General features: G+C 45.1%; 1 protein-coding gene across 3 annotated transcripts in view; it reads left to right on the plus strand.

Annotated features, from left to right (window-relative positions):
* ELP1 (elongator complex protein 1) overlaps window positions 1-23,661 on the plus strand; it is an 882,162-nt gene that overhangs the window by 135,614 nt on the left and 722,887 nt on the right. For all 3 annotated transcript variants that reach the window (XM_033918172.1, XM_033918151.1, XM_033918160.1), the window contains exon 6: window positions 11,419-11,518. In XM_033918172.1, the coding sequence (XP_033774063.1) occupies window positions 11,419-11,518 (100 nt within the window). The remainder of the gene's footprint in view (window positions 1-11,418; window positions 11,519-23,661) is intronic.

Below are 23,661 nucleotides of genomic sequence, written 5' to 3' on the forward strand. Positions count from 1 at the left end.
AGATAAATGGCGGACAGACACCTGCATATTGCCCTCATGCTGAGGTGTGCTGCATGGCGCCGCACTGGACGCCGCCATGATGGAAGTCTGGACAGGCTTATCTTTACCAAGCCGTGTCGCTTTAAGAGGCATAACTGCCTACCCCCGACACGCAGAGCTCCGGGGAATCCCTCTCAAGGAAACAGGGACTCAGCAAGGGGTAATAGTACCGTCCGAAGAAGAGAAACGGCTGACAAGCAGTGATAATCGGGGTTTTAGGCGGAGGAGAAGCGGAGCTCGAGCTCGAGACGTCTGCTCACAGCGCTGCCATCATGTGACCCCCCCCAGACCGGTGATTCTGACCTCGATATCGGGAAAGATGGTAGAGGTGCTGATAAAGGATCTCATCATTGACCACCTTGACAGACACGGTCTGATGAGGACCAGCCAGCACAGTTTCAGCAAAGGCAGATATTGTTTGACGAACTTGCTGCACTTCTTCGAGGGAGTAAACAGGCAGATAGACAAGGTCGACCCAGTCGACATTGTATATCTGGTTTTTCAGAAGGCGTTTGACAAGGTTCCGCATGAACGAGTACTTCAGAAAATTGCGAGTCATGGAATTGAGGGTGATATACTCATGTGAATTAAAAACTGGCTAGAGCATAAGAAACGGAGAGTGGGGGTAAATGGACAATACTCGGACTGGAAGAGCATCACCAGTGGGGTGCCGCAGGGCTCGGTGCTTGGACCCGTGCTCTTCAATATCTTTATAATCGATCTGGACATAGGTTCGATGAGAGAGGTGATTAAATTTACGGACGATACAAAGTTATTTAGAGTAGTGAAGACACGGGGGGATTGCAAAGATCTGCAACGTGACATAATCAGGCTCGAGGAATGGGCATCGACATGGCAGATGAGGTTCAATGTGGATAAGTGTAAAGTGATGCATTTCGGTAACAAGAATCTCATGCACAAATACAGGATGTCCGGGGCGGTACTTGGAGAGACCTCCCAGGAAAGAGACTTGGGAGTTCTGAATGACCAAGTCGATGAAGCCGTCCACGCAATGTGCTGTGTAGGCGAAAAGGGCAAACAGAATGCTTGGAATGATAAAGAAGGGGATCACGAACAGATTGGAGAAGGTTATCATGCCGCTGTACCGGACCATGGTGCGCTCTCACCTGGAGTACTGCGTCCAGCAGTGGTCACCATATATGAAGAAGGACACGGTACTACTCAAAAGTGTCCAGAGAAGAGTGACCACGATGGTTAAGATTAGAAAAACTGGGCCTCTTCTCCCTCGAGCAGATGAGATTGAGAGGGGACATGATCGAAACATTCAAGGTACTGAAGAGAATAGGCCTAGTAGATAAGGACATCATCAGTAATGCGGCAGACTGAATTCACAAGGCCGAAGCAGCCTGTTTAGCGTGCTGCTGGTTCAACGCTGCTTAGGGAGGTAAGTAAGGCTCGCAGTGGATTTCCGATGGGAGGGTGGGAAGATGGGGATTTGGCTGCGCAGCGGATGCTGGGGAGGGGGGTGGTGCTTAAGGGTTCTGCTGCACAAGAGATGGGAGGGAGGGAAGGGAAGCTGAGTAAGAGTCCTGTTGCATGAGGGATGGGATGTTGGGCATACTCCTCATATTTGGATTGGAGGTAGAATTGAAAATGTTATGGAGAGCTTGCCATGACTCATCAAGCATGACTACTACTATCTGATGCTGTTCATCCACATTGCCACTAATGATACTGTCAGGTAAACATAGAAACATGACTGCAGATAAAGGCCAATGACCCATCTAGTCTGCCCATCCGCAGTAACCATTATCTCTTTCTCTCTCAGAGATTCCACGTGCCTATCCCAGGCCCTTTTGAATTCACCTCTTCCGGGAGACTGTTCCATGCATCTACCACCCTTTCTGTAAAAATGTATTTCCTCAGATTACTCTGGAGCCTATCACATCTTAACTTCATCCTATTCCCTCATTCCAGAGCTTCCTTTTTAAATGAACAAGAGGCGACTTGTGTACATTTACATTACATAGGTATTTAAACGTCTCTATTATTTATTTATTTATTCAATTTTCTATATCGTTCTCCCAGGGGAGCTCAGAACAGTTTACATGAATTTATTCAGGTACTCTAGCATTTTTCCCTATCTGTCCTGGCAGGCTTACAATCTATCTAATGTACCTGGGGGGATTAAGTGACTTGCCCAGGGTCACAAGGAGCAGCGTGGGTTTGAACCCACAACCTCAGGGTGTTGAGTTTGTAGCTTTAACCACTGCGCCACACTTTCCCATTATCTCTCCACCTTTTCTCCAAAGTATAAAGATTGAGATCTTTAAGACTGTTGAGATCTTTAAGTCTGTCCCCTTATCACAAGACTACACACTTTCCTCTAGACCGATTCCATCCTTTTTATATAAGAACATAAGAAATGCCTTCTCCGGATCAGACCTAGGTCCATCTAGTCCGGCGATCCGCACACGTGGAGGCCCATTCAGGTACTCCTTTATGGAGACCCGGATTTCCCTTATCCCTCAATATGATTAGCAAGAAGGTATGCATCCAACTTGCGTTTGAAACCCAGAACAGTAGTCTCCATCACAACCTCCTCTGGGAGAGCATTCCAAGTGCCCACCACTCGTTGTACGAAACAGAACTTTCCGACGTTAGTCCTGAACCTGCTGCCGCTTTTTGAAGGTGCGGTCTCCAGAATTGTACACAATATTCTAAATGAGGTCTCACCAGAATCTTATACAGAAGCATTAATACCTCCTTTTTCCTATTGGCCATACCTCTCCCTATACAACCTAGCATCCTTCTAGCTTTTGCCGTCGACTTTTCAACCTGTTTGGCCACCTTTAGATCATCACTTACAATCACACCCAAGTCCTGCTCTTTTGTCATGCACATAAGTTCTTCATCCTCTAAACTGTAGCATTCCCTCTTTTTTTTTTTTTTTTTTGCAGCCCAAATGCATGACCTTGCATTTCTTAGCAGTACATTTTAGCCGCCAAATTTCAGACCATTCTTCAAGCTTTGCCAGGTTTTTCTTCTTGATATTCACACCATCCAGCGTGTCTACTCTATTGCAGATTTTGGTATCATCTGCAAAGAGGCAAATCTTACCCAACAACTCTTCAGCAATATCGTTTATAAAAATGTTAAAAAGAACAGGCCCAAGAACAGAACCTTGAGGCACACCACTGGTAACATCCCTTTCCTCAGAGCGATCTCCACTGATCACTACTCTCTGTCGCCTTCCACTCAATCAGTTCCTGACCCAACCCGTCACTTTGGGACCCATCCCAGGGGCACTCAGTTTATTTATTAGGCGTCTTGTGTGGAACACTGTCAAAGGCTTTGTTAAAATCTAAATACACCACATCTAGCGCACATCCTCTATCCAATTCTCTGGTCACCCAGTCAAAGAAATTGATCAGATTTGTCTGACAAGACCTACCTCTAGTGAATCCATGTTGCTTCTGGTCCTGTAATCCACAGGATTCCAGAAACTGAATCAGTTACTGGATGCTAGGGTCCATCTTGGGGGTTAGCGATCAAGAAAAGGATCTGGGTATCATCGTAGACAATATGATGAAACCTTCTACCCAGTGTGTGGTGGCGGCGGCCAAAAAAGCAAACGGGATGCTAGGAATTATTAAAGGGATGGTTATCAATAAGAATGTTATAATGCCCCCGTTATCGCTCCATGGTGCAACCTCATCTGGAGAGTTTCATGCCTGTTTCATTTGGTAAGTCACCTTTTTCTTCTATTATAATACTGTGCTCAATATTTAAGGTTATTCCTTAGTATATTTGGTTTACAATATGCCCTGATTCTTAATTATTATTTCTATTTTATATAGTCTCCCTTACTCGTATACACCTGTAGACTTTTGCCAGCTCCTACACTTTGGGGTAGCATGTCACATTTTGTTTCTAGTTTACTTTCCCTAAATCGGATCCTTACCCAGACTGTTTCCCGGGGCTTTATAATATTCTAATTCATGCTTTCTTCATGGTGCCGTATGGCTTCGGCTTAGCTACTTCTTTCATCCGGTATGACACACAATGGGATTTTTATTCATGAACACAAATTTAGTCTGCTCGTCTTTTTACTTTTACAGTTAGCTTGCACTAGCAGCACATCAGCAGCACCCCCACAGGTTTGACAGAAAGCTTTTTACAGTTTATGATGGTTTCCAATGCCTTTTAAAGAGTCCACACACTGTTCACTACCGTAACGATCATTGATATAGCACGGGGGCACACTGGCACTTTTCTCATTATTTGAATACTTCATGCTATCTAGTGTAATTTTTGCATGTCTCCATTATAGCTCCTGAGACAGGCAGTTCAGAATCCTGTGTTTTACTTATGTATTGGTTTTAATTTCAATATTCATTTATTAATTTATTTGTTCATTTGTAGAGATTTTGTTTGTTTTATCCAATTTGGTTTTAGCAGTGGCGTACTTAGCATATGTGACACCCGGGGCCCATCATATTTTGGCACCCCCACCCAATCTGTACGAAAAACATGATTTTTAGTAACAAGCCACACGTCACACATGAGTACCTAGGAAAAGGCAGCATCTTACATACTACAGTACAACATCAATACACCCATTGTAAAACTAAACAAGCTAGACTAGTACAGATCAATCCTACACCGTCAATCCTTACAGAAAACCATGTCTTTCAAACACACAGAACACAGAAAACACCTTCGCCTAGTATGGAATGTCATCACAAACTAACCCCTTCCCCTTTTACAAAACTGTAGTGTGGATTTTAGCCACGGTGGTAACAGCTCTGATGCTCATAGAATTCTGAGCATCAGAGCTGCTACCACCAAGGCTGGCGTTAAAAATGCTCCACAGTTTTGTAAAAGGGGGGGATAAAATAGAAATACATAGACAGAGGTTAAATTGAACCAGCAAGAAGCTGGACTCTGCATACAATGCAACACCACAGAAACAGTGACACATGTCTCCTAAAGCAATAAATAAATAGAAATTTTTTTTTCTACCTTTGTCTTCTGTGGTTTCTGCTTTCCTCATCTTCTTGTTACTCTCTTCCTTCCATCCACTGTCTACCATCTCTCTGCCCCTATATGGCATCTTCTCTCCTCCTATGCCCCTTCCAGAAACTGTATGCCTCCCCCTACCATCTCTCCTTTCACCCCCTTTGGTCTGGCATCTCTCTCCTCTTCTTCCCTCTCTTCTGCAATCCCTTTCTTCCCTCATTTTCCTTTTCAGTTTATTTTCTGCATCCATCTAGATCACGTTCTTACTACCCTCTCATCAATTTCCTTTTTTACTATCTACCTACAGCTCGCCACCTCTTTCCCTCACCCCATCCAGTATTTCCCTAACTCAATCCTTTTCTCCCCATCATGTGCCCTCCTTTTATTTATCTCCTCCTTCCATCATGTGCCCTCTTTCTCTATCCCTTCCATCTAGTACCTTATCCTCTCTCTGTCCAATTCATCATCTGCTCCCCTCTTTCTCTCCTCCCATTTGCTCCCTTATCTCTCCCATCTGCACTTCCATCCAGCATAGGCTCCCCCTCTACCCGCCACACTACCATTCAATGTCTGCCCTTTCTCTCTCCATCCACCCCTCTTCTATCAGCATCTGCCCCCTTTCTTTCCCTCCGATCCAATTCCATCCAGTATCCTTCCCCCTTATGTCTCTCTCCCATTTCCCTGTACATCAATTCCATCAGCACCACCCTTCCATACCACCCTGCCCCCTTTCTCTCCCTGCATCACTCTTTCATTCCAGCAGTCCTGCTCCTTTCTCACGATGACTGTAGCTGCCGGCTGCCGGTCCATCCCACTCCGACGTACTAGCTCTGGAGCAGAGTCAGCAGCCGCCTGCTGGAAGGTCCCGCGATGACTCCAGGTTTTGCTCTGAAAGAAGTAAGTTACGTCGGAGGGGGTTGACCCGGCAGATGCAGGGAGTTGCGGCAAGGACTTGCGATGATTGCGTCTGCCTGGTCCACCCCCTCCGACATAACTTACTTCTTCCGGAGCAAAGCCGGCAGACAAATCATTGGGGGACCTTCCTGCACCTCAGCGCAGCTGCCGACTCTGCTCTAGAGCAGTGTTTTTCAACCTTTCTACACCCGTGGATCGGCAGAAATAAAAGAATTATTTTGTGGACCGGCAAACTACTAAGACTGAAATTTAAAAAACACATTTCAGCCCCGTCTCCGCAAGCTCAGTCCCCTCAAACCATCTGATCCCATCCGCACAAGTCTCATTTATGATTTTATATGAACATATTTTATTAAAGTATAAAAGAAACAATATTCTGTACAATTGTCATTTTATAAATATAAATATACAGATCAAGGACCAACAAAACCCCTGTCTTCCCTCCCTTTCACATATATCCCCTCTACTATCAAGAAAACTGAACAAGCCAAATTATTATAGAATGCTACACAGAAATATCATGCTAACAGAATGCTGCAGTCACACATGACAGGAATAGTGTTAGGGGAGTGCAACTAGGGCAACTGCCCCCTGGTCCGAGAGAGCCCTAAGCCAGCCAGGTACGTTAGATAAATTGTGAGCCCACCGGGACAGATAGGGAAAATGCTTAAGTACCTGATTGTAAAACCACTTAGATAACCTTGATAGGTGGTATATAAAATCCTAATAAATTTGAAATTTAGAAGCTAAAGAAGCACTGCCTGGGCTTTGCAGTCCCCAGTTATGTCTCTAGCAGGATATATATTTCAAATCTGATATATTCTAATGACAAAATAGAAATAAAATTATTTTTTTCTACCTTTTGTTGTCTCTGGTTTCTGCTTTTATCTTCTTTTCACTCTTTTCCTTCCAGCGTCTGCCCTGTCTCTTCAGTCCTGCATCTGCCCCTTCCATCCACTGTCTGCCCCTTCCAGAAACTGTCTGTCGCCCCCTACCATCTCTCCTCTAGATATCCCCCCCCCCCTTTGGTCTGGCATCCATCATCTTCCCTCTGTTCCCTCATGGTCTGGCATCTTTCTCCTTTCATCTCTCTTTCCCTCCCCCCTGTGGTTTTTAGCATCTCTCTCTTCTCATTTCCTCCGCTCAGATCTGATATCTCTGTCTCCTTCCCCGTTCTCTGGCATCTCTGTCTCCCGTCTCTGTCTTCCCTTCTCTGGTCTTCCTTCTTTATTTTCTGCCTCTGTCTAAATTAAATTATTTCTTACTATGCAGTCCTCAGTTTCCCTCTTTTCACTATGTCTACCCACAGCATGCCACCCCTTTCCTTTACCCCTCGACTATCTCACTAACTATCTTCTTCTCCCCCAACCAGCATATGTCCTTTTTCTTTATCCCTCCTTCCATCCAGTATGTGTTCTCTTTCTCCACTTCCATTCAGCATTTGCTCTCCCTTCTCCCCACTTCCATCATCTGCCCTCCTCTCTCCCCCTTCTTTCCACTTCCATCATCTGCCCCTTCTCTCTTTTTCTTCCCACTTCCATCATCTGCCCCTTCTCCCTCCCCCTTCTCTCCACTTCCATCATCTGCCCTCTTCTCTCTCCCCTTTCTCCCCACTTCCATGCACCACAGGCCCATCTTTCTCCCTTCCTCACCTTTCCGATTTTGGCAACAAGATCGGCAACGCCCCCCCCTCCGCGATGACACTTAAGATCGGCAACAGGCCTCCTTCTACCCCCAGCATCAACAGAACTTCAGATCGGCAACGTGGTGCTCAGTCAAAAGCGGAAACAGGAAGCTGAGTCAGAGGGAAGCTTTTGACATGAGCACTAGAGAATGACACGGGGGAAAAAATCTATTCCTGTCACTGCACCGTCCCCTTCAACGCTTCGTCACCGCCATTCCTTTCACTGTCCCTGCAGCATCTATACAAGCCTCAGTACTGCAATATTTAGCTTATTCCTTCCTTATAAATCAAAGTTCTGGCTGCTTAACTGGAGAAAGATATGTTCAGCTGGCAGGGCTTTGTTTATAAATTTTTATCAACACAACTAATATACTACTTTATCCTGAAGCAAAAAAGAAAAATAAATTTTTTTCTACCTTTGTCTGGTTTCTGCTTTCCTCATCTTCTCATTCAATTCTTTCCATCCACTGTCTCTCTTCTCTCTGCATCTTCCATTTGTGCCTCTCCCTTTCTCCCCCCTTCCAAATTGGTCTGGCACCCATCTTCTTCCCTCCTCTCCCCCCCCATAGTCTGGCATCTCTGTCTTCTTCCCTTCCAGCATCTTCTCCCCACTCTCTTTTCCCCATTTCTCTTCTGCGTCTTCTCCCCACTCTGTCATCCCCATTTCCCTTCAGCGTCTTCTCCCCACTCTGTCATCCCCATTTCCCTTCAGCGTCTTCTTCCCATTCTCTCTTCCCCATTTCCCTTCAGCGTCCTTCTCCCTCTCTGTCTTCCCCATGTGCTTTCAGCGTCCTCCCCCCTCTGTCTTCCCCATGTGCTTTCAGCGTCCTTCTCCCCCCCTCTGTTTTACCCTTTTCCTTTCATCATCTTTTCTTTCCCACCCCACGTTTCCTCCTTTTCTCCCTCCCTGCCCCTTACCTTCGTGGTGCTTTCAACCCCCTTACCTTCGTGGCACTTTCACCCCTTACCCCCAACAGGCCCGGTCTGACAAACCTCCCTGCCCTGTGGCTGGTGATGTCTAAACGGTCTTCTGTCATCAGCCGTAGCGTTGTAGTTACATATGGCTGCCGTAAAGGTCATCTCTGACACAACTTCCGTTTGCGTCAGACAACCTTTACGTCAGCCATATGCAACTACAAAGCTCTGGCTGCTGGAAGAAGACCGTTTAGACATCACTGGCCACAGGGCAGGGAGGTTTGTCTGACCGGGCCTGTTGGGGGGGTAGGGTTGGGGGTGAAAGCACCACGAAGGTAAGGCGGGGTGAAAGCACCACGAAGGTAAGGGGCAGGGAGGTAGAAAGGGAGCTGATTTGACTCAGCAGCGACAGTAAGGAGGGCGGCAATAAGGAGGGAGGGAGCGCGATAGGGACTGGGCCGGCTGTTTACCCCCTAAGGGTGCACCCGGGGCAAACCTCCCCCCACCCCCCCCTTTGGTACGTCACTGGGTTTTAGATAGTCTACATACTGAACATCTGAGTATGTATTTTTCATTTTATTTTTTACTCATTATTTTAATTTTCTATTTCTAGTTTTCCATCTTTATAGGTTTGTCACATGGCACAGAATCATAGCATGCTTTCCTGTCCAGAGTCCAGGCCCTAATCTCTTATCCCTTTCATTAGACACCCCATTCCATTTCATATACCTGAACAGTGCTTTCTTCAAATCTTGAATGCTGTCTTCAGCACTATTATTTCACTTTATGAGAAACGTAACACGCTCTCTTGAGTGTCCAAGCCCTCATTTCTAATACCTTTCACAAGACACCCCATTACTCCTTTCATACATCTGAACAGCGCTTTTTCCAAATTTCTAGTGGTTTCTTCAGCACTATTATTTCACTTTAAAAGAACAACTTTATATTTCTTTTCTCCCTTCATACCATATTTTCTCCTTATAGTGCTTTTGCATGCACCATTGTTTACACGTTTTTATATTTTATTATCACTTTCACATTACTGATACAACATGATTTTTACACTCTGTTTCTCACACTTGACCACTATACCATTTCTTATAGGATCCCTGAGGAAGAATGTTTTTTGAAACACGGACTGTGTTGGGTCCGGTACATACAGAACAAAGAGTCTTTGGATACATTTATTTTATCTATGTTGTGTATATATGTTTTTATGATTTTTATTGAATAAATTCCTGCACCTTGTACATTTTTCTGCAGTTTTGTTTTTTATTGTTTCAGCGAGGCATATCTTAGAGCTGCGAGTTCTCTCCTGTAGGGAGCCCTTCCTTAGAATTACAGAAGTGAGTGAGGACAAATGTCAGAAAGTTCTGCTTTGCACAGCGAGTGGAACGCCTGGAACTCTTCTCCCAGAAGAGGTGGTGGAGGAAACCACCATCTAGGATTTAAGGAAAAATTGGACGCATATCTTCTTGCAGGACACATTGAGGGATACGAGTGATCAGGGTATTCGCCAGGTATGCCTGGCCGAGCCTCCGCGTGTGCGGGTCACCGGACTGGATAGACGCCAGGTCTGATCCGGTGCAGGCTTTTCTTATGTTCTTATGAGTGTCCTGTTCCCTCCTTTCTTCCAAAGGTTGTGTCTGATTTCCATGCCAACCAGGAGGTTTGTCCACCTGCTTTTCAATCTACATACTCAGGCAAACATGATAGAATGTTGAGAAAGTTTGATGTCTGGAGAGTTTTGCTCTGGTACTTGGAACGGACCAATGACTTCCGCCTTTCAGATCATCTGTTTGTGCTTACCAGCCAGTCTCGGCATGGCAGGCTTGCTTCCAAGGACTCTATAGCTAGATGGATTTGCCTCTGTAGCTAGATGAAGCCGCTGGTCTGTCTGAAGGTGCATTCCACGAGAGGTGTTGCCTCAGCATGTGTGGAGTTTTGGGCAGTTCCTTCTGCAGAGATTTGTAGAGCAGCTACTTGCATACATTTTTTCATATTTTACAGAGTGGACATGGTAGTTTGAAAAGGCACAGCTTTTGAGTTCTGTCTCTCGGGCAGGCTCTTTTGTCCCTTCCTAGACATCAACCATTGCATCATACATACGGACTCCTGAGTAGATGTAACAGAGTGAAAGATTAGGTATCTTACCTGCATAATCTTCTTTCTGTTATTCTTCTCAGGAGTCCATACGACCCACCCTCAGTATTTACTGTTTCGCCTGCTTTCTGCCTCAGATGTTTCTAGATTCCGGGCCTGGAGCTCTTTTCCTGTCAGTCAAATGCTGTATATGATGAAATCTGGTATACGTAAGTGTATTCTTCAACCATTGGCTCACTTATTGTTAGTGCTTGTTGCATTCAGCAGGTTGATTCTCTAAGGTTGTCACAAATTCCTGTTCGTCGTCATTCTAATTCTTGTTTCTAAGTTACAGAGCAGAACAGACTTGTGTAATGTTTGCAGGGTCATATTCTGTTCCAGTGGAGCTTGATTGCTTTGGGACATAACTGAAAGGGGACAGTAGGTTTAGCCTCCTTATGGGAGGTGATCAAAACTGTAAGTATTCACACTTCTGCAAGTCCAGTTTGTGGGAACGGATTGATCACCATACATATGGACTCCTGAGAAGGTTAACAGAAATTAGGTACTATTTCCAGGTAAAAACATAATCTTTCATTTCCCCTTTTTGTTTTGTAAAATTCTAGTTTTATGTAGAATGTTCAAAGGGTTGTGCTCCTTTTTTTTTTTTTTTTTTTTTCTCCTTTCCAAATAGACTTTATCCTTTACATTTTCATGTTACTGGAATGTGGTGGGAGACTAGGATATTATGGACATTTAGATTATATACCAATGAGTTCTGTTCTATTTTCTGTTTCTAGGGGGTACAGCCTGCTTTACCTTGGGATGACCACAGACCTCGAGTCAGCTGGAGAGGAGATGGACAATATTTTGCAGTCAGCACTGTCTGCTCAGAGACAAGTATGGGTTATATATCTAATTCTTTAGTGAAGGGAAATTTCTTAGTCACAAAAGCCCTTGTTTCGGGAGTGTCTTGATCCTTAATTGTCAAAATTAATATAAAAGAAAAAAAGGGGTGGGGGGATGTTCGAGCTTGTTATTATGTACAAACTTTGGGTGTTGGCCTCTTCAGAGAATGTCCAGGAGGGGTGCGAGGTTCATTTTCCTTTGCGGTGGGCACAGGGCTCATTTCGTTACCTTGGGGTACAGATTGCTATGGATGTCAGCACTTTGTATAAATTGAATTTGCCTAAGATGTTATAGGACAGTGTTTTTCAACCTTTTTATACCTATGGACCGGCAGAAATAAAAGAATTATTCTGTGGACCGGCGGTTGAAGAACACGGGGCTAAGTTGTGGGCCAGACCCCGCCCATCTCTACCCAATCTCCACCCCAGACTCCGCCCCCATAATAGTACTAATTGCACCTTGCACGTCCCGTGCCTCATCTGGAAGCCTTCCCTCTGATGTTGCAACGTCAGAGAGAAGGCTTCCAATTCAGGCGCAGGATGCCCGTAGGAGCCGCTGCCCGTGGCTTTGTGCACTGAATCAGTTAGGAAGAGGGAGCTGACTCGAAGATAATGCCGCATTGATTGCACCGTGGACCGGCGGTTGAGAACACTGTTTTGGGCTTGATGCACGTGCTGGCCCTGTGGACCGGCAGGAAATTTCTGTGGACCGGCACTGGTCCATGGACCAGTGGTTGAAAAACACTATTATAGGACACGAAATGGCTGAAGAGCTGGCAGTTACTGCCGTTATCTTTGGGGCAGAGTCAGCTGATTCGGATGATGATATTGTTCAAGTGGCTATATCTTTTCCAATGCTCTTCTTGCAATTACTTTGGAAGGATCTTACTAGGGTGAATGATATGTTCTCTAAATTTGTTTGGGCGTACAAGAAGTCTAAATTGCTGGTGAGGTGTTTACAGGGAGGCTGGGGACTGCAGGGATTAGGCCTTCCTAATCTGCAGAGATATAATTATACTTGTTTGTTGCGCCACTTAGGGGGGAATAGATGTTGGGGTCGATTAAGTTTACACCAGTGCAGATGGAGCATGCCTATTATGCCCTGGCGCAGCTTTTTTCGCTGGTGCATCTCTCTAGAGAGATGCTTCCTGTTCGGTATCTTAAGAGTTTGTTGGTGAGGTCCATGCGGGATGCATGGAAGTGGTTGGCCCGCAATCTGGATGGGGGACCCGTATATAATGGACCAGATATAGTTACGTGGGCACTGCCCCCTTTCCACTGGAGAATGACATAACGGACCAGAAACCATTACGTAGGCACTCCCCTCTTTCCACTAGGGAATGACATTGTGGCCTTTGTTCATTGGGAACGAGAGGAGGTCTGGCAGTTGGAGCATGTTATGAATCAGGAGGGGAATTTGGAGGAGTTTATAGTCTTGCAGAGATGGGTTGAGAAAAAATGGGGTAATTTATATGCATATAGTCAACTGTCGCAGCCCGGGGTCTCTGAGCGCAGCAGACCACCTGGGTTGCGATGAAATATTGGCCCGGCGTTCTCCCATTAGCTTGGGGGTACCCTTCAGGCCTGGCAATGGCTACGCTGTGGTTAAACCCCAGCATTTTGGGTAAGGATTTCCCTTTCGAGCAAAAAGAAGGAAACTTCCACCAAAGGTTCAAGTTCTTAGAAAGATTTATTATTCTTGGCCACTGGCCAGACTTTGTGTTTAGGTTCAAAGCACCCTATTTCACACAGAACAATTCCACTGTTTCAAAAATAACACATGCACAAAATTTCAGCAGTAATCAAAAATACAATTTTTCCTCCAGCAACTGGCCAACAGCCACCTCAGCTGTTGCAACTACTTAAACTTCCAACAATCTTAATTTGTTTGCCAGTGCTATGCCAGTTAAAGACACTGGATACAGAGAGGTACACTCTAGCAATATTTTCAGGCAGGTTCTTAAGGTAGCTAGTAGCAATGATTAATTTTATCAAGGTATCTTCAAGAAAACTCTGAAAAAAGAAATAATGCCGCATGTCTCAAACTCCACCTCTCACTAAAACCAACTACCCCAAACAAATAACCTTACCCATTTCTTACTCTTTTTGAAAATGACCAATTTTTTTTTTTTTGTAAGTTCTTGTTGTAATACATCTTGGATAATTCTTTTGTAATCCGCCTTGAACTGCAAGGTAATGGCGGAATAGAAATCCCTAATGTAATATAATGTATCGTGCCTCTTTATACAGGCTGAGCAGGTTCTTTGCATTCAGACAACTTTTGCACAAAGAGTTCTTAACTAACTTTCGATTATAAGTCCCATGGGGTATATGCGCCATAGAGTATGCACCAGCTCTGTCATGATGGTTGGGGAACTTGATAATTATTTCTTCCCTCTAGATCTTAGAAGTACTTACATATCTTTTAGAAACAAAAACATCCAAATTAATCTTATGTGAAAGCATGCACTTGGTTTATAGAAGCAGAACAGGCCAGATCTATACGGTAGTATGAAGATTGATTGATTTATTTTATAGAAAAGACCATGTAACAATTTAGAAGAAAGAAGAAAAACAGGATGTTTGCAAAGCAGTAACAGAGGAATGCTGAAATTAAGGGAAATAAAGGAAGCAATATACGAATATATCTCTCTGGTGTACTAGAAGTACCTCTTTCTTGCTACTGTTCTCAATTTTATTTGAATTCTTGAAACCCTACTAAATGAAATTAGCAGACATACCTGGTTATAAGTGAAGCAAAAGAGTCAAATATACGCTTTACCTCCTTTACAGTCCACAAACTAGCAGACAGAAAAAAGACAAAGCTTCTTTGCCTCACATCTTAAGAGTTTGCAGGATGGCCTGGACAGGGGCCTAGCCTGGTCTTCCCTCTGGATTCAGCTTGCAGCTTTGCCTTCTTTTTGCAGCTTGTTGCATGGTTGGTGTTTTGGTTTCTTTTCTGAATGTGATTTGTTTTCTTGAGAGCAGCTAAATTGCTCCAGCCTCCAGTGCGTCCTTCAGTTCCAGCCTGAGATTTCAATCTGGTGCTCTTGGTGTTCGTTTGTCTTCCTTTCAAACCTCTGGGTTCCTGTATGTTGAAGGATCTTACTCTTAAGGAGGTGTTCTGGTGGCCATTACTTCCGTGAAACTTGTTTCCAAAATGCAGGCCTTTTCATGTAGGCCACCCTTCCTGGAGTTCTCTAGGAAGTGGGTCGTGCTGTGACCAGTTCCCTCCTTTCTGCTGAAGGTGGTTTTGCCTTTTCATGTCAACCAGTCCATTGTCCTCCCAGTGTTGGATAGTCGGGAAGTCTCTATGGTTAGAGACAGTTGTTCAGATTGGATGTCTGTTGGGTCCTTTGCACTTATATTCAGCAGACCCAGGGGTTAAGAACATAAGAAGTTGCCTCCGCTGAGGCAGACCAGAGGTCCATCCTGCCCTGCGGTCCACTCCTGCGGCGGCCCATCAGGCCTAATTGCCTGAACAGTGTCCCTGACTAATTTTGTAACTGCCTCAAATCCTCTAATCCTATCCCTATTACCTACCTTTACTCCTATCTATACCCCTAAATCCCTTTGTCCTCCAGGTACCTGTCCAGACCCTCTTTGAAGCCCTGTAGCGTGCTCCTGCTTATCACATCCTCCGGTAGCGTGTTCCATGTATCCACCACCCTCTGAGTGAAAAAGAACTTCCTGGCGTTTGTTCTAAACCTTTCCCCTTTCAATTTCTCTGAGTGCCCCCTCGTACTTGTGGTTCCCCGTAATTTGAAAAATCTGTCCCTGTCTACTCCTTCTATGCCCTTCATGATCTTGAAGGTTTCTATCATGTCTCCTCTAAGTCTCCGCTTTTCCAGGGAGAAAAGACCCAGCTTCTTCAGTCTGTCAGTATATGAGAGGTCTTCCATACCCTTTATTAGCTTAGTTGCTCTTCTCTGGACTCTCTCAAGTACCGCCATGTCCTTCTTGAGGTACGGCGACCAGTACTGGACACAGTACTCCAGGTGCGGGCGCACCGTTGCACGATAAGTGGCAGGATGACTTCCTTCGTCCTGGTCGTGATACCCTTCTTAATGATGCCCAACATTCTGTTTGCCTTCCTTGAGGCTGTGGCGCACTGCGCCGACGCCTTCAATGATGTGTCTACCATCACTCCCAGGTCTCTTTCAAGGTTACTCACCCCTAGCGGTGATCCCCCCATTTTGTAAGTGAACATCGGGTTCTTTTTCCCTACATGCATGACCTTGCATTTCCCTATGTTGAAGCTCATTTGCCACTTTTTGGCCCACTCTTCCAGCGCTGTCAGATCTTTTTGGAGATTTTTGCAGTCCTCCTTGCTTTCAACCCTGCTGTATAATTTGGTGTCATCCGCAAATTTAATAACCTCACATTTTGTTCCTGCTTCCAGGTCGTTAATAAATATATTGAACAGGAGCGGTCCCAGCACCGATTCCTGCGGAACTCCGCTCGTGACCCATTGCCAGTCTGAGTAATGGCCCTTTATTCCAACCCTCTGTTTCCTGTCCGCCAGCCAGTTTTTGATCCATCGGTGGGCCTCCCCCTGTCAGTTGGATCACCTTTTTGTCCTATTAGCCGGCCCTCATAAGGGGGATTTGCTTCCACGTCTACGATTGTGCGATGGATCAAAGAGGCTATTGCTTTGGCATACTTTCTTCAGAAGAAGCCTGTTCCGGAGTTTCTCAAAGCTCTTTCCACTTGGAGGCAGGTGGCTTCTTGGGCTGAGTCTTCTCTTGTGCCTCTGGTGGATATCTGTAAAGCTGTGGTTTAGTCTTCTCTCCATTCCTTTGTGCGACACTACCATATGAATGTTCAGGCACATCGGGATGCGGTGTTTGCTGAGTGTTTTCTTGTGGCGGCCCTTCGGGGGGTCCCACCCATGATGGGTACTACTTTGGTATGTCACATCAGTTCTGTGCCAGTCTGGAGGGACAATAAAGAAGGATAAATTGGGTTCTTACCTGCTAATTTTCTTTTAGTTTCTCCAGACCAGCACAGACCCCACCTGGTCATTCATATTTGGTGTTTTGCCCAAAGACTACGGTTTTTCGGTGGTGGGTTTTTAAAAAATCTGGGTTTATGGGAGAGATTATAATAACAGCGGCGTTTGGTTTGTCTGGTGCAGCTGGTGAGCTGTGGGGATGTTTTTGAAGGTTCTTATTCTAATCAATATCCAACAGTATTTTTCTATTGGTTGCTATTCTCCTTTTGGGAGTGATGTTGCTGTTTATAGTTCAATTATTCATTTTTCTTAGTTCTGCTTGGCTGTTCATCAGATTGTACTTGGGACTGCACAGCCCACTTACTACAGTCAAAAGTTAGTGTGTCAGTCTCCACCTGCTGGTAGAGGTGCGTTATAACCTATCAGTTCTATGCCAGTCTGGAGGGACTAAAAGAAAGAAAATTAGCAGGTAAGAACCTAATTTCTCCTTCACAACCTCCTCCTTGATGCAGATTCACACCTGAAAGTCTGTCCTTGACAAAATTATTAGACAAATGGGACAAACACTCCCTTCTCCTTGATACAGATCCACATCTGAAAGTCTGTCCTTGACAAAATTATTAGACAAATGGGACAAACACTCCCTATCAGCATGGAATTTGAAGGCCTTAGACTATGAAAAGTGACCTAAGGATTGCATCAAAGTGCCCTTACATAAAAATTAGTGAAAGCCACTGCCCTAGAGCAGGGGTAGGCAATTCTGGTCCTTGAGAGCCGGAGCCAGGTCAGGTTTTCATGATATCCACAGTAAATATGTAGGACAGCTTCCTTTTTAGGAAGGACAGAGATGGTCAAAAAGGTGGAGGAGTAGCTCTCTATGTAAAGATAAATATCCAAGTGACCGAAATGCAAGGGACCTGGGGAGAGGAAGAAGCGATATGGATTGCTCTGAAAAGAGAAGATGGAACTTCTATCTATGTGGGTGTAGTCTACAGACCTCCGACTCAATCGCAGCAAATTGATAAGGATCTGATTGTGGATATCCAAAAGTTTGGAAGGAAAGAGGAGGTTCTGCTGTTGGGAGATTTCAACCTGCCGGATGCGGACTGGAATGTTCCGTCTGCAGAATCGGAAAGAAGTCGGGAAATTGTGAATGCCTTTCAAGAGGCTCTGCTCAGACAAATGGTGACGGAACCCACAAGGGAAAAAGCGATATTGGATGGAGAGAGTATCTCTAATGTTCGAGTGGGTGCTCACCTGGGAAGTAGTGATCATCAAACGGTTTGGTTTGATATAACGGCTAAAGTGGAGAGTGGCCACACGATACTTAAAGTCCTAGATTTCAAACGTACGGACTTTAATGCAATGGGTGAGTACCTGAAGAAAGAGCTTTTCGGATGGGAGAACATAAGAGAAGTGGAAAGACAGTGGTCTAAGCTGAAAGGAGCGATAAAAATGGGTACGGACCTTTATGTGGAGAAAATCAATAAAAATAAGATAAAAAGGAAGCCGATATGGTTCTCCAACTTAGTGGCTGAGAAAATAAAGGCAAAAGAGTTGGCGTTCGTGAAATATAAAAAAAACCCGAGGAGAGCAGAAAGGATTACAGGGTGAAACTGAAAGAAGCCAAGAGAGAGATATGTCTGGCGAAAGCACAGGCGGAAGAACAAATGGCTAAAAATGTAAAAAAGGGAGACAAAAATTTTTTCAGATATATTAGTGAAAGGAGGAAGATGAAAAATGGAATTGCTAGGCTAAAAGATGCTGGGAACCAATATGTGGAGAGTGATGAGGAGAAAGCAAATGTGCTAAACAGAAGAAAATCCTGGAGAAGGACCGAGATTGTCTAGCAAAGTTACATGAGAAAATGGAGTAGATTCTGCGCCGTTCACGGAGGAGGGTGTTTATGAGCAACTTGAAAAACTGAAGGTGGACAAAGCGATGGGACCAGACGGGATCCATCCCAGGATACTAAGGGAGCTCAGAGAGGTTCTGGCGAGTCCTATTAAAGATTTGTTCAACAAATCTCTGGAGACGGGAGTGATTCCTGGGGATTGGAGGAGAGCGGATGTGGTCCCTATTCATAAAAGTGGTCAAGGGATGAAGCAGGAAACTACAGGCCGGTGAGCCTCACTTCAGTTGTTGGTAAAATAATGGAAGTGTTGCTGAAAGAAAGGATAGTATACTTCCTTGAATCTAATGGGTTACAGGATCTGAGGCAACATGGCTTTACAAAAGTTAAATCGTGCCAAACGAACCTGATTGAATTTTTTGATTTGGTAACCAGAGAGCTGGATCAAGGACATATGCTAGATGTAATTTACTTGGATTTCAGCAAAGCCTTTGATACAGTTCCTCAAAGGAGGCTGTTGAACAAACTTGAAGGGCTGAAGTTAGGACCCAATGTGGTGAACTGGGTCAGAAACTGGCTGTCGGACAGATGCCAGAGAGTGGTGGTTAATGGAAGTCGCTCAAAGGAAGGAAAGGTGAGTAGTGGAGTCCCTCAGGGATCGGTGCTGGGGCCAATCCTGTTCAATATGTTTGTGAGTGACATTGCTGAAGGGATAGAAGGAAAAGTGTGCCTTTTTGCAGATGATACCAAGATTTATAACAGAGTAGACACCGAAGAGGAAGTGGAAAATATGAAAAAGGATCTGCAAAAGTTAGAGGAATGGTCTAATGCCTGGCAATTAAAACTCAATGCAAAGAAATGCAGAGTAATGCATTTTGGGATTAATAATAAGAAGGAACCGTATATGCTGGGAGGAGAGAAGCTGATATGCTTGGACGGGGAGAGGGGCCTTGGGGTGATAGTGTCCGAAGATCTAAAGGCGAAAAAACAGTGTGACAAGGCAGTGGCTGCTGCCAGAAGGATGCTGGGCTGTATAAAGAGAGGCGTAGTCAGTAGAAGGATGAAGGTGTTGATGCCCCTGTACAGGTCATTGGTAAGGCCCCACTTAGAGTATTGTGTTCAGTTTTGGAGACCATATCTGGCGAAGGACGTAAGAAGACTTGAGGCGGTCCAGAGGAAGATGACGAAAATGATAGGAGGCTTGTGCCAGAAGACGTATGAGGAGAGACTGGAAGCCCTGAATATGTATACCCTAGAGGAAAGGAGAGACGGGGGAGATATGATTCAGACGTTCAAATACTTGAAGGGTATTAACGTAGAACAAAATCTTTTCCATAGAAAGGAAATTGGTAAAACCAAAGGACATAATTTGAGGTTGAGGGGTGGTAAATTCAGGGGCAATGTTAGGAAATTCTACTTTACGGAGAGGGTAGTGGATGCCTGGAATGCGCTCCCGAGAGTGGTGGTGGAGAGTAAAACTGTGACTGAGTTCAAAGAAGCGTGAGATGAACACAGAGGATTTAGAATCGGAAAATAATATTAAATATTGAACTAAGGCCAGTACTGGGCAGACTTGCACGGTCTGTGTCTGTATATGGCCGTTTGGTGGAGGATGGGCTGGGGAGGGCTTCAATGGCTGGGAGGGTGTAGATGGGCTGGAGTAAGTCTTAACAGATATTTCGGCAGTTGGAACCCAAAGCACAGTACAGGGTAAAGCTTTGGATTCTTGCCCAGAAATAGTTAAGAAGAAAAAATTAAAAAATTTTAATTGAATCAGGTTGGGCAGACTGGATGGACCATTCGGGTCTTTATCTGCCGTCATCTACTATGTTACTATGAGATAGATTTGCATCTCGAGGAGGCAGTGTATGCAAATCCATCATTGTAGATATCCTGAAAACCTGACCTGGCTCCGGCTGTCGAGGACCGGAATTGCCTACCCCTGCCCTAAAGGATAGAAGGGATAGAGGAGATATGATAGACGTTTAAATACTTGAATGGTATTTACCTAGAAACAAATATTTTCCAGAGATGGAGAAGTGGTAAAACTAGAGGACATAATATGAGGTTGCAGGGTGGGTAGACTTATGAGTAATGCCATGAAATACTTTTTCACGATGAACATAAGAACATAAGCGTTGCCTCTGCCGGGTCAGACCAGGGGTCCATCGTGCCCGGCAGTCCGCTCCCGCGGCGGCCCCCCAGGTCCATGACCTGAAAGTGTTCCCTACCTAACCTGAAATATCCATACCCTATTCGCTCAATGTCCTGTACGGTAAACCTCTATCTGTACCCTGTTATCCCCTTCGCTTCCAGGAAGTCATCCAGTCCCTTTTTGAACCCCAGAATTGTACTCTGTCTTATTACCTCTCCGGGAAGCGCATTCCAGGTGTCCACCACCCTCTGAGTGAAGAAGAACCTCCTTGCATTCGTTATGAATCTGTCTCCTCTCAGTTTTTCTGAATGACCTCTTGTTTTAGTTGTCCCTGCTAGTCTAAAGAATCTGTCCCTCTCCACCTTCTCTATGCCTTTCATGATTTTATAAGTTTCTATCATGTCCCCTCTCAGTCTCCGCTTCTCTAGGGTAAAGAGCCCCAGCCTGTCTAACCGTTCGGCATATGAAAGGTTCTCCATACCCTTTATCATCCTCGTTGCCCTCCTCTGGACCCTTTCGAGTATTGCCATGTCCTTCTTGAGGTATGGCGACCAGTATTGGACGCAGTATTCCAGATGTGGGCGCACCATTGCTCGATACAGTGGCAGGATAACTTCTTTTGTTCTGGTAGTGATACCTTTTTTGATAATGCCCAACATTCCGTTCGCTTTTTTTGAGGCCGCTGCACATTGTGCCGCCGGCTTCATTGTGTTATCTACCAATACCCCCAGATCTTTTTCCTGGCTGCCTTTCCCGAGTACCCTCCCTCCCATCGTATAGCTGTACATGGAGTTCCCCTTCCCTATGTGCAAGACCTTACATTTCTCCACATTGAAGCTCATCTGCCATTTTTTTGCCCACTCACTCAGTTTGTTCAGGTCGCTTTGCAATTCTTTGCATTCCTCAACAGTTCTGGCCCTGCTGGAGAGTTTTGTGTCATCCGCGAACTTGATAACTTCGCACTTTGTCCCCGTTTCTAGATCATTAATAAATATATTGAACAGCAATGGTCCCAGCACTGACCCTTGCGGAACACCACTTGTGACCCCTATCCAGTCAGAGTAGTGCCCCTTTACTCCTACCCTCTGTTTCCTGTCCGCCAGCCAATTTTTGATCCATCTGTACACGTCCCCTTCCACCCCGTGACTCCACAGTTTCTTCAGTAAGCGTTCATGGGGCACCTTGTCAAAGGCTTTTTGGAAATCTAGATATATAATGTCTACTGGGTCACCTTGGTCCAATTGCTTACTTATCCCCTCAAAGAAATGCAGTAGATTTGTCTGGCATGATCGGCCTTTACAGAAACCATGCTGGCTCGATCTCATCAGATTATTTTTTTCTATATGCTCATTGATACCTTCCCTGATCATTGATTCGACCATCTTCCCCGGAACGGAGGTTAAGCTCACCGGTCTGTAGTTTCCCGGGTCGCCTCTCGATCCTTTTTTGAAGATCGGTGTAACATTCGCTATCTTCCAGTCCTCCGGGATTACCCCTGTTCTCAAGGACAGGTTGCAAATATGCTGCAGTAACTCTGCTGTTTCATCTCTGAGCTCTTTCAGTATTCTCGGGTGGATCCCGTCTGGGCCCGGAGCTTTGTCTGTTCTTAATCTATCTACCTGCCTAAGAACGTCTTCGAGGCTTACCTCCATGCATGATAATTTCCCCTCTTGGTCTCCCCTGAAGATTTTTTCCGGTTCTGGCACACTGGATGTGTCCTCTATTGTAAAGACTGACGAGAAGAACTTGTTTAGCCTACCAGCCACCTCTTTTTCCTCTTTCACCACTCCCTTCCGGTCACCCTCATCCAGGGGCCCCACCTCCTCCCTCGCTGGCTGTTTCCCTTTCACATATCGGAAAAATGGTTTGAAATTTCTTGCTTCCTTGGCCAGTCTCTCCTCATACTCTTTCTTGGCTTTCCTGACTACTCGGTGACATTCTTTTTGTTGCTTCCTGTGCTCTCTCCAGTTTCCTTCAGTTTTGTCCTTTTTCCACTTCCGAAATGATTTTTTCTTGTCTCCTATCACTTTCTTTACTTCACTGGTTATCCATGCAGGGTCCTTTGTCTGATTTTTCTTGGAACCTTTCCTAAATCTTGGTATATATAGGTTTTGCGCCTTGTTTACTGTGTCCTTGAATAGGGACCAGGCTTGCTCCACAGTCTGAGTTTCCTTGGAGCTGTTTCTGAGCTTCTTTCTCACCATTTGTCTCATAGCATCATAGTTCCCTTTCTTGAAGTTAAATGTTATTGCCTTGGTTCTCTTTCCCATAGGTAGTCCTACTTGCACTTTGAACTGAATCATGTTGTGGTCACTGGTTCCTAGTGGTCCTATGATCTCCACATCCTTCGCGGGGCCTTTCAGCCCATTGAGGATCAGATCCAGAGTCGCTGATCCTCTCGTTGGTGCCTCGACTAGTTGTTCCATGAAGCAGTCCTGGATTGCTTCCAGGAACTCCATTTCCTTTGCACATTTTGAATTTCCAAGACACCAGTCTATCCCAGGGTAGTTGAAATCTCCCATAACTAGGGTGTTTGGGTTCTTGCATTCCCTTCTCAGCTCGGCTACCATTTCTGTATCTTCAGCTTCAGTTTGCCCAGGTGGACGGTAGAACAATCCCATCTTTATCTCAGATCCGTTGCTTCCTGGTACTTTGATCCACAATGACTCCAGTTGGGCATTTGTCTCTGCTGTGTCCACAGTGGTTGAGTGAATGGTATCCCTTATGTATAGTGCTATTCCTCCCCCCTTCTGGTAAGTCCTGTCTTTTCGGTAGAGTTTGTATCCTGGCAGTACTATGTCCCATTTGTTTTCCTCGTTCCACCATGTTTCCGTGATCCCTATGATGTCTAGTCTCTCATATTTGGCCATGACTTCTAGTTCCCCCATTTTGTTCTTTAGGCTCCTTGCATTAGTATACATGCAGTTCAAGTCCTGGCATTTTCCCTTCCTTTCTATTTTCCCTTGCATTTCCTGCTTCATTCTGTCCCCTTCCTGGCCTGCCAACTCCTGAGTATTGTCTCTTTTGTCCTCTCTTTGTGGTAGATTCCTATTGCCTTCCCCTTGTGGCGTGTTCCTACTGTCCTCCTCTTGTTCTTTCTCATCATCCAGTCCCGTTTTGACTTCCCCTTCCAGTATGTTCATCCTTTCCCCCACTCGCTTCATCTGACTCCCT

The sequence above is a fragment of the Geotrypetes seraphini genome, chromosome 1 (genome assembly GCF_902459505.1).
Source record: "Geotrypetes seraphini chromosome 1, aGeoSer1.1, whole genome shotgun sequence".
Taxonomy (NCBI): domain Eukaryota; kingdom Metazoa; phylum Chordata; class Amphibia; order Gymnophiona; family Dermophiidae; genus Geotrypetes; species Geotrypetes seraphini.